This window comes from Lampris incognitus, chromosome 8 (genome assembly GCF_029633865.1).
Source record: "Lampris incognitus isolate fLamInc1 chromosome 8, fLamInc1.hap2, whole genome shotgun sequence".
NCBI lineage: Eukaryota > Metazoa > Chordata > Actinopteri > Lampriformes > Lampridae > Lampris > Lampris incognitus.
Genome location: NC_079218.1, coordinates 19,233,529 through 19,245,663, shown reverse-complemented (window position 1 = coordinate 19,245,663; position 12,135 = coordinate 19,233,529). Strand labels below are relative to the sequence as shown.

The 12,135-nt window shown below is 40.7% G+C and overlaps 1 protein-coding gene across 1 annotated transcript in view; it reads left to right on the top strand.

Annotated features, from left to right (window-relative positions):
* The window catches only part of LOC130116306 (ryanodine receptor 1-like), a 79,525-nt gene extending 70,882 nt beyond the window's left edge, over nucleotides 1–8,643 (top strand). The window contains 7 exon segments of the mRNA XM_056284225.1: nucleotides 5,473–5,619; nucleotides 5,727–5,861; nucleotides 7,069–7,225; nucleotides 7,933–7,997; nucleotides 8,117–8,217; nucleotides 8,395–8,446; nucleotides 8,548–8,643. Coding sequence (XP_056140200.1) covers nucleotides 5,473–5,619; nucleotides 5,727–5,861; nucleotides 7,069–7,225; nucleotides 7,933–7,997; nucleotides 8,117–8,217; nucleotides 8,395–8,446; nucleotides 8,548–8,643 — 753 coding nt within the window.
* The last annotated feature ends 3,492 nt before the right edge of the window (nucleotides 8,644–12,135 follow it).

Below are 12,135 nucleotides of genomic sequence, written 5' to 3'. Positions count from 1 at the left end.
TATTTTAAAAACATCAACAGTCCTTTTTCTCCCACTATTAAATATGCGTGGTCCCACTCCTAATTTACCAAATCTCAGTAAAAAATATTTTGCAGTCATCCCCCCAGCTTTAATATTGTTTACGCATTGCTTCACATAAATTGTGACGTGGTTACTGTACCATGACTGATAGAATAGAACTGGACCAGGAGGAAACACTGACTTAGACCAGAGTTATAACTGTCTTTTCAATGTACCCTGGCATATCTGATCACACCAGAAATGCATTAACTGTCACCAGAGATGGGCACAGATACATCATAAAGTATCTTGTTACAAATTACAAATACTTGCTCATCACATGTATCAAAATAAAATACAAAATACTGGTATGAAAAAATTTATTTAATTAAAATACAAGTAATTTATAATTTGAAAATACAAAAATACATTCTATGCAAACTGATATCACATTTTAGGCATTTAGTAGCCTCAATATGGGCCTGACCTTAACCCCCCTACATTGAAAAGATGAGCTCTGCTAATTTCCCCACATCATAGATTTGAAGTGGCCAATCAGGATGTCTTGGAGGTGGGGGGACTGTGAATTTAGGGGTGCATGCTGGGTGGTTTCTGTCAGTCAAAGCGACCATTGACTGACTGAGTGAACAGCCAATTGAAATGCAACTGGGTGAACTGAACAGTTTGGCCACAGTGATGCACTAGTTCTTTCAGAAGACAATAAGACTAGGCATTTAGCGGACGCCTTTTTCAAGAGAAATAAATATAAGTGCAGTGGAGTAAATGCATTTATGAGATCTCCAACTTAACAAGCAACCAATTCAACGAGTGCAAAAGACATGTAACGGTACCATTACAGCAGCGTATGATACAGTACAAAATAGTAGAAGAGAAAGAGAAGCATCCCCCCCCTTCCCCCCAATGCCAGCAACAACCTAAAAAAAAAGAGTATACTCCTTTGTGTACCCCCTAAAACTGCAGTCCTTCTATTTCCATTTTAGTTGTTTTTCAGCACAATTAATTTCTCCAACAGCTCAGCTGTTAATCGCCTTCTGTGAGGGTGGTAAACCATGCCTGCAAAGGAGAAGAGACACTCAACTGGTGCCGATGATGGCAAAGTGGTGTTTAATCTCACAGAGAGTAGTTTGATCAGTGGATATGAATCCAGTGAGAAAAGGTCCATTCTGGGGTCATCCAGAATGTGAAGGGTCTCCAACTCTGCTTTGCTGTGGCTGGGCAACATCTCTGCCCAACTGGCTCTGTTCCTGTTGTTGGGATTGGAAACAGTAGAGGCAAACGGGGAAACAAGGTTGTTATGAATTTACATTAAATTCAAGGAACTTTAATATCACAAAAATATTTAAACACATGACATGAAACTAGCTACTCATTTATTTTTTAATTGATGAATATTCATTTTTGATGATTAATTCATGAAATTGCAGTTTAACCTTAAGACACTGAAGAGAGAGTAGTTTACCCATACCCCGGTCAGAGAAGTTGAAGAAATCGTCTTCATTCTCTTCAACAGTGTTTGACGAGGCAGTCTCACTTCTGACACAAGGCCAAGCCGAGTGCAGAAAGAAGTGATGTGTCCTTTTATTCTCTGCAGCTAGTTTGGGAGGCAACCACCTCATCTTGAAAAAGGGGTGGGTTGCTGTAGTCAGGATGGCTTCACTGACATCAGTCTTCAGCTGTAAGAAGCTACTGAACCTTTTGTCAAGGTGGCTTGCAAGATGTGTGAGTAGCATCGCAGGTTTGAAGCTTGCAGGTCATGTAGTTAAGCCTGAACAGCAAAGAGGGTAGGTATGAGCTCACCATAGTAGCATGAGGTCTGACCTTGAAGGCGATCAATTGCAATGGCAATGGGCTTGGGGACTCTGCAGTATTCCTCAAGGAAATCAAGCTGTACCTCTTTCAACGGTGGGAGTTGCAAGGCAGGCATGATCTCAGGAAGCTTCTCCCAAAGAAATGTCAGTTGACTCAAACAGAATTCAACCTACAAACGCAGGGTGTCTTCAGTTGCTGGTTGGTCAAGTCATTGAGTATTTCCGCATATTTTGGTCTGCCAGAAGAATTCCATAGGGCTGAACACTTTGCCATGGATGAATGATTCAGCCTGGAGAGTTGGGTTGTCTTTAATTGCCCTTTTGGCATCAGTGGTTAAAACCAAACTCAGTGTGTGAGTGGAACACCCAAAGTGAGGTGGTAGAACGATTGCACACCGACACTTCTTGTTCCTCTGGATCTATTGTTAGAAATTAAAGATCCTGTTCCTGCTCATCTGTCTCATCTTGTTCCTCTGAAATGACTTGTGATATTGAACTCTCGAAATGCTTTTGAGAAGTTTGTTGCATTGTCAGTTACAGTAGCCACAATAGTGTCAGTTGTGAGCCCATATTCTGAATGGATTTCCTCCAGTAGTTCTGCAATGCGATTGTAGAGATGTAGACTGGGAAAATGTCTGCAAGCAAGAGCAACCAATTCACGTTCTAGCGTGTCTGTTTGTATCCAGTGTACAATAACTTGTTGTTTTAGTTGACTAGATATCTGCTGTAGTGCAAACATGTATGCACTTAAGTCTCTCCTTCAAAGTTGCTGTTTTATTAAAGTCTTCATTGATTCTTCTCCCAAGTGTCCTCCTGGACATAACTTTTCCACCATGGCAAAGTACATGCTTTTAGTGACAAAGGATGTGATGAAGAGTCAATTTTATTTTGTGTCACTGGACCACATTCAAAGAGAGTAGTTTGTTTATGTGATGCCCTGGGGTTTTTTTTCCACTGGCAAATTCCTTTTTGTGGTCTTCAAATTCCTTTATTTTGTCAGGGTGCCTTCGCTTCAAGTGGGTTTTAAAATTTGATGTCACTGCAAGAGAGCCACATATTATGACCTTTTTGTTAGTGCAAAGCTGAAACTCAGCCTCTATCTTTCTGTTTGGGATCTGCTTCACTATTTGGAAGTTTTTCTCATCCAGCATTGCACATATGAGCAATGGTGTGGCTTCTTCTTCTGCAGATGTGGTAGATGATGGGCCTGCCTGGCCAGGCTCTGATGGTTCATTGCCACTCATCCCCAAAGATGACTGACTTCTCTACCTAAAGAAAAATGTATTAAGATACTATTAAATTGATTAGGCCTACATAAAATCAACAACATTCAAAAAACACTAACAACTCACATAGCAGACACTAAAACGCAGTCATTTATGTGTTACTTAAGCATTATCCAGGAATGGAGTCAATTCACTTTGAATTGTATTAACTCTCTAAAATCCATATTGTAAAATGTTTTGTACAACATTTAACTTTAGAGTAAAGATCAGAATGAAAGATTTTTAATTGATACATGACTTGCTTTCTTAAACTCTATGATGAGGTTTTGTTTTTTTTGTTTCCTGAATATTAACCTGACCATCCCCTGGCATAGCAAACATTGTAAATCCTTAAGACAAGAGGACTGCCCACGCTATTTCCCTGACAACTATTAAGAATGACCACTATATAACGCCTAAATGTAGCTATACTAGAAATTAATTTTGTCCTGAGTTACAGAAGTTGCTAACAATTAATCTCGCTAATGAAGCTTCCCATATGATGACTAACCACAAGATGGCACTGTTCCAGACTGCCTGAGTGTGTCTGTGATGTTAGCCGGTATGCTAACGTTTCTAGCTAGTAAGTATATTTGCCAGTTCTAGAGTACGTGTGTTTGCTAATTGCACGTTTCTCCTGATGTATTTTAGAATATCCAGAAAGCTTGCCTTAGCATTCAATATCTGATCATATTTTGATTACATAGTACCTTTATCCTTGGGGAAATTTGCACCAAACACCAAAGCAGCTGCTTTCTTCCAGCTACTGGTCACAAGGAACACAAATGAAATACGGTAGTTCACAATGAATGCATCGCTGGACCCGACAGAGCATGGCACCTGATTCACGTGCATTTAGCCAAAGACTGTGATTAGACTAATTGTTGTAGTTTTTTTTTCTAGAGTTTAAACCTGTGGATAAAAATGTGTCTTATTTGACAATAAAATTACATATTAAATAATGTATTTTAAGTATTTCAAATACAAGCTTTTAAAATATTCTGTTACAAATAACGTCATATTTTTTTCTGTCCAGCAAAATACCAACTACAAAATACTCAAAAGTAATTAAGTACGGGCGTCCGAGTAGCGCAGCAGTCTGTTCCATTGCCTACCTCTGGGCTTGGTCAGGCTACCCTACAGACACAATTGGCTGTGTCTGCAGGTGGGAAGCCGGATTTGGGTATGTGTCCTGGTCGCTGCACTAGTGCCTCTGGTCGGTTGGGGTGCCTGTTCGGGGGGGAACTGGGGAGAATAGCGTAATCCTCCCATGCGCTATGTCCCCCTGGCGAAAGTCCTCACTGTCAGGCGAAAAGAAGCGGCTGGCAACTCCACATGTATCGGAGGAGGCATATGGTAGTCTGCAGCCCTCCCCGGCTCGGCAGAGGGGGTGAAGCAGCGACCAGGACATCTCGGAAGAGCGGGGTAATTGGCTGGATACAATTGGGGAGAAAAAAGTAATTAAAATATGGATTTTAAATACATTTAATTGAAATACTGCCCATCTCTGACTGTCATGTGTGTACACTCTCAGGATGAATCTTAGCCACATTGAGCTCTGATCTTAAAATCCATATATTGAAGTGGCCTGGCTTATATTACTATCGGTTCTCATTTATGTGTGGACATAAATCTGACCAAAATCTAGATATGGCAAGCAAGGTTATTAATTTACCAGACCCCAGTTGATGTGTTTCCCATTAGTTTCCAGCCCCCACAAATGCGAAGAAGCATGGAAGAAAACAAATCGTGGGATGGTGCAGAGACTCGGTGCTTCAAAGCACTGTGGTCTGATGCCATTGTGCTGTTCAAACTGGAAAGTTCTTACAGAAATAAATCCAGCGACATTTTCCTTTATTATAATAATGCACAGGAAAAATAAATCTGGTCTCACACTGCAGAGCTCACATAAAACTGTCATGTGTAGACAAATCCGTACAATCTAAGCTGAGATTGGATCTGGCAGTTCTGATGAATCAGGTCGCATTGAAACGACGGTGTAACCCTGGCCTCAGTTAGCTTTGACAGGAGGTATGAGGAGTTCTGGCCTTTTCTGGAACGGAAGGGCATTTTGTTAAGGCTCCCCTCCAAAACAGGGCACAGGTTTGGTCCTGGTTTAGCCTCTTGGCCGAATGACACATCCATTCACATTGAGGGAAATATCAGAGAAAGTTCATAATGAAATGCTCATGATGTTCTTCATCAGGCTGGGAAGAGACCTCTCATTTTTGGGTCACCACCTTTCGCATTCATATTATTATTGGAATGAAAAAGAAATATTATAGGCTTGGACTGGCACTGCACACTGCAATTATAGATATGTGAATGTGTTTCTGTACCTCTTTTTCACTGAATTGTTTCTCTTAATCTCTTTATAGACTTTCCTTTATCTCTGTTGGTACTTGATAATGTCTTTGCTTGGGCACTACAACAACTTCTTTTTTGCCTGCCACTTGCTGGACATTGCCATGGGCGTCAAGACACTTCGTACCATCCTGTCCTCAGTCACACACAATGGAAAACAGGTATGAACAAAAATAACTGAGCAATACAGTATATTTATATGTATTGCACTGTGTGCATAAATCTTTATGAACGTGTACTCAATGTCTTTCCTCCCTTTTCCTGGCAGTTGATGATGACAGTGGGCCTGCTAGCAGTGGTGGTGTACCTCTATACTGTAGTAGCCTTCAACTTCTTCCGCAAGTTTTACAACAAGAGTGAGGATGAAGATGAGCCCGATATGAAATGTGATGACATGATGACTGTGAGTCAATGTTTATGTAGGGAAATCATGCCATTCATATATGTTCATATCAATGTTTGTTAATATTTATGAGAGTTAAATGAAAGGAATATGCTTGTGCTTTGGTTGATAAGTCCTTTGGTGAGATGGGGTTGCATAATAAGGGGACCTGTATACCACATATAAACACAGTTAGTACGCATCCACATTTCTGAGGTTTCCTTGGGCAAGACATTAGACAACAAATGCCTCGGAGGCCACTAGTCTTGGGTGTTACTATTGTCTAACCCCCACAGGGCACATTGACCCTCAGTTAACGTGACATCCGAAAATTCAAATTTTGGTTGAAGTATGTATGTTTTAGTATCAAAATGCTATTTTCTCAAGCCCTTCTAAAAACTTATTCCCATGTGACCTGACGTGGGTTTCTGCACTTTCTTTTAACTCTTTCATCACTGCATGCTTACACTGTCAGCAAACTGCATGTGTATGAACAACCCAGAAAAGAACACAGATGGCGTCCCCATTTTAAGCATGTTTTCACATTATTACAATTACAATTTCATTTAGCAGACACTTTTATCCAAAGCAACGTAAATCTGAGAGTTAACACAACACAAGCAAGGATCTAGTCAGGAGGCAACAACACAAGTATGTGCCAAAAAACTAGTCCAATAGGACATAGGTGTCAACAGGTAGTGCACAAAGGCAATGCGTAGGGTGCATAGAAGCAAATTTCTTTTTTCTTTTTTTTAAACACCATCAGGTGTGGAGGTGTTTGAGAAAGAGCTGGGTTTTTAGCTTCTTCTTAAAGATGGAGAGGGACTCAGTGGATCAAATGGAATTTGGTAGCTCATTCCACCACCGGAGAACTACAGTAGAGAAGAGTCTGGCTAGTGACTTAGGGCCCCATTGTGGTGGAAGTGCCAGGTGCCTTTCATTGGTAGAGCGTAGTGAGCGGGACTGAGTGTAGACCTGAATGAGGGAGATCAGGCTCATTATCATTATCAGGCTCTGTGCATTTATTATAAAGAACACAATATCTATGCATATGGTCAAAAGCGCATGGAGTAATGAACAGCAAGAGGTGAAATTGCTGCCAGTGTTCAGCTTCATAAGACCTTATGTGCCAAAAGCGGGTGTAATCCTGTAAAGCATGGACCACACTAACCATAGTACCTCTGCATCATTTCCTGAGTTTTTTCTGTTTCTCTTCCCACTTTTGCAGTGTTACCTTTTCCACATGTATGTGGGTGTGCGTGCTGGTGGAGGCATAGGCGACGAGATTGAGGATCCTGCCGGAGACGAATACGAGCTCTACCGTGTGGTCTTTGATATAACCTTCTTCTTTTTCGTCATTGTCATCCTCCTGGCAATCATTCAGGGTAATGCCTATGGTCATACGCACTGTCTCAAACATTCAAAGTTTCTTCTTTATGAGAAGTTACTTCTCAAACATTCAAAATCAGTGTAAGTGGGCACTATCGATTAAGGCATTTTAGCCTCATTTTGAGATTTTAGACCAATGGCAATCAGGAAAATTTGCTGAGCCAATGAAAGAACAAGCAGAATGATGCCTTTTCACTCACACTCGTTTTTCTCTAATGCTCACTCCCCATATGATTTGCACACTGTACAGAAGTGTTACGATGCACTGTTGGTGTGTAAATAAATATGTAGAAAATATAGGTATGTATTGCAACTTATTGCACAATAATATTTTAGGAGGAGAGGTTGTGTTGTTAATAATCCTTTTTAAATTCTATGAATTTATCTTAATGAAATGTGTTATACACAGGGTGCAGCAAATAAACACTGAAATCATTCTAAATATTTGTAGCCATCAAACTAACTGCCATTAGACCAAGTTGGAGGGACAATTTTGCCTTCCTCTGCAGCCTATTCATTTACTCTATGGATGGTCGGTGGTAACTGTGAGTTAATGGGTGACAAATATATAATAAAATGAAAACAGATTAGGATTAAAGATTTTCCCAAACCCTTCAAAAACAGTGAAAGTGCAGAAAAAGGATTGAAGTGTATTTAGCTTTACAACAATTTTCACAATCGCTTGTAATGCCGTTGTGTACAGGTCTGATCATTGATGCTTTTGGAGAACTCAGAGATCAACAAGAGCAAGTGAAGGAAGACATGGAGGTATTGTATCATCTGCTATGTCTTCATCACTCTCTAGATTACACTTACAATTGTCCAAGCTTAACACCCTTATGTACACAATGACTTTAATGTCTGATGCTATTTATTGTTTTGTGCAGACGAAGTGCTTCATTTGTGGCATTGGAAGTGACTACTTTGACACCACACCGCATGGTTTCGAGACCCACACCTTTGATGAACACAACCTGGCCAATTACATGTCAGTATATACACTCTCTGTTAAACAGCTGTTTGTGTGTGTATGTGTGTGTGTCAGAGAGAGAGAGAGAGAGAGAGAGAGAGAGAGAGAGAGAGAGAGAGAGAGAGAGAGAGAGAGAGAGAGAGAGAGAGAGAGAGAGAGAGAGAGACAGACATCTAACCTATTTCTCCTCTCCAGGTTCTTCTTAATGTACCTCATCAACAAAGATGAAACAGAGCACACTGGTCAGGTCAGTGTAGTTTTAGTAGTTGCAATGCATTTATTTATTTTCCCCACACATTTACTGTTCCCTGTCTTTATCCTTAAATTCCTATTTATGCCGTGTTTTAGGAGTCATATGTATGGAAGATGTACCAGGAGCGATGCTGGGATTTCTTCCCGGCTGGAGACTGTTTCAGGAAGCAGTATGAGGATCAGCTTTCCTAGCTAAAGCTGACAAACGGGGAGAGAGAGTAACAAGCTGCATGTGTTCATTCCTGTGAAAATTCCTTTTGATATAGATATGTCAAATAATTTCCCCTAAACGATGAACTGTATGAACATTACCAGAACATCCATTTCAGAATAGATTATACATTATAACCTACATTAGTGGTTTGCCATTAATTATGGAATAAATCAAAGTAAAAGCTCGGATCTTTTATTTGAAAGACTGCAAGACACTGCAATCATTTTTACATACAGAAACAGAATCTCTGCCATGTTCAGTGTACTCTGCTTTAATATCATCTCAAGTTATGAAGCTGTTTAATTTTCCTCTGAGCCAAAAATGGAAGAAAAAGGGGATAACATTGTGGTTTTTACTACATATAACTTTGATTTACTGTCTGTAAATCCAGAGATGAGTATTTGCTGTGTAGTTACATGACAAGTCATCAATAACAAGTTACATTAACGTGTACAACATCATGTAGAGAGTACTTACTGGTTATTTACATTACAGTTGGCCTCGCTGCCTTAATAATTAATTAGGATTACTGGTAATCAATGAACTCTTCTCATTTGAAAAATATGGCGATTATCATTTCAATGCCATGCTACTTTTTCTGCCACATGATGACCTAGAGTCTCAAACGATGTTTCTCACTCACAACTTGATCTCTCTTCTGTCAACTTGTCTTTTAATAATGGGTATTATGTGTTTGCTTTTAAATTATTTGATTTAATTTAATGTACTTAGGATCTAGTTCAAGTCTGTAAGCACAAATAATAAATCTTTATATAACAATAACGGGACAAGTATTTGATGCTGATTTGTACTTCTTAGTATTGTATGGTTATACACCCCAATAATGTACCACATGATCTGTGGATCTGTTGAGAGTCTATGGCAGACTTGAGGAAGTCTTCTAAGGGATTCTAGTGATCTGCTCCATCACGAAGATGTGAAATCTACATACAAACTTGATATGATGTTCTGTCTATTATCTTAACCGCTCATCCTGCTCTCAGGGTCGCGGGGATGCTAGAGCCTATCCCAGCAGTCATTGGGGCGGCAGGCGGGGAGACACCCTGGACAGGCCGCCAGGCCATCACAGGGCCCACACACACACACACACACCCATACACACACACACACACATTCCTAGGGACAATTTAATACGGCCAAGTCACCTGACTTACATGTCTTTGGACTGTGGGAGGAAACCGAAGCCCCCGGAGGAAACCCATGCAGACACGGGGAGAACATGCAAACTCCACACAGAGGACAACCTGGGATGACCCACCAAGGTTGGACTACCCCGTGGCTCGAACCCAGGACCTTCTTGCTGTGAGGCGACTGCGCTAACCACTGCGCCACCGTGCCACCTTGATATGATGTTGAGTTACAAAAAAAAACAAAAAAGGAAAGGGTGAAATTGGCAGAGGTGGACCCAAGTCATTGTTTTCCAAGTCACAAGAAAGTCTCAAGTCATGACACTCGAGTCCAAAGTCGAGACTGACAAGTTCCATGTCAAGTCCCAAGTCTTAAACAAGTCATTATGCACTCTTCATCAAATTTAATGTCATTTCAATCCCCCCCCCTTTTTTTCTCTCCAATTGAATTTGGCCAATTACCCCACTCTTCCAAGCCGTCCTGGTCACTGCTCCACCCCCTCTGCCGATCCCGGGAGGGCTGCAGACTACCACCTGCCTCCTCCAATACATGTGGAGTCACCAGCCACTTCTTTTCACCTGACAGTGAGGGGTTTCACCAGGGGGATGTAGCACGTGGGAGAATCACGCTATTCCCCCAGTTCTCCCCCCCCCCCCAAACAGGCTCTCCGACCAGAGGAGGCGCTAGTGCAACGACCAGGACATATAGCCACATCCGGCTTCCCACCCACAGACACAGCCAACTGTGTCTGTAGGGACACCCAACCAAGCCGGAGGTAACAAGGAGATTCGAACAGGCGATCCACCTGTTGGTAGGTGACGGAATAGACCGCCACGCTTCCCTGGCGCCCTCTGCCGTTTCAAAATTTTAAGAGTAATTAGTTTACTACATTTTTATAAACAATGAGGGTTTTCTAAAGTGTTTATTATGGATTGATTCAAGGTAGATCTGCAATTATGGAAATTAAGAGTTGATTGGCTGCATACTTTTTTTTTAAAAAACGTTTGTCTTTGGGCTTGTCAAGTCATCAAATTTGTGACTTAAGTCTGACGAGTGCAAGTCATGTGACTTGAGTCCACATCTTTGGAAAACGGTGACAGTTGTTGCACAACAGCGACAAAATGTAACTTTATTCGTGAGATTCTAGTTTCAAGGATTCACAACCAATACAAACACTGTCAAACTAGTCATGACTAGATGCTACACTTACACACATGCAAACTATACGTGCTGCGCACTATGGCAATTTATACCTGACTGCATCTCTTTTCAACTTCTTCTCATTCCCAAACTGCTGAGCCGCGGCTGCGTGCAGGCAGCGTCCCAGCCGAATGGGGATTACGCTTCAGCATTATGCACTTTTCACCCAACCTCTCTCTGGTCTTCCCAGTCCATCTCTGTAAGCCATCATTCTTAGCGACAGCCTGCCAACATGAGCATCTCAGGGATACGCCATGGAGCGCTCAGGATGTATGGTGGGTTTTTCTCCCTTCATTGAACATTTGGCAGCGCTGCGGTGACATTTTGCAGACCAGAGTGATTTATTTTGACTCTTGTGACTGGGAGCATGGCCGTTATAGTTTTGCATTTTCCCAAAGCTTTCATCCATTTATCCTGATCATGGTTTGAATTCAGTTTTGCTTCTTCTTTTCCTTCTAAAACAGCTTGTTATAGAAAATGTTCATTCATCTAGTTTAAGATCAGAAAAAAGTGCTGGGACCATCCAAAGTAATTACGAAGAAACAGTAATTAGCTAAATAAATTACTTAGGGAAGAGCCTCGTAGGCCACTCGCCAGATTTCATTATGCATATGACATCAGGCTTTACTTGTCAACACTCTCTCTGCATCACATTCAAGACAGATAACGTTAAGAATTAATGCAAATTCTTATATTTTAGCTAGCATTTTTAATTTCATTGTACCTTAACCCTTTTAAACGTTATTGGATTTGCTGTAATTTTGCTGTATCTTACAAATATATTTGTCGATGTTGCTAAATATTTGTTCAGTAGAACTATAAAGTTATTTTGAATTGAAAACTCAGTGTTTGTCCAAACCCAATACTATTAGCATGACACAAGAAATCTTCACAGTTATGGAAGACAGTTTCACAAAATATGCAAAATGAGATTTCTGCCATTTTGGGGGGAAAACAAACAACAACTAAGTGATAAATCATAAAAATAAAATACATAATGTAATGGGCTAATGTTGAAGTTAGTTACATTACTACCTTACATTAACATTTTGGAACCTTTACTACTTGCAAAATAGTTTTATTTTCAAGGTTTATTCTTTTCCAACTCTTCACCCATAGAT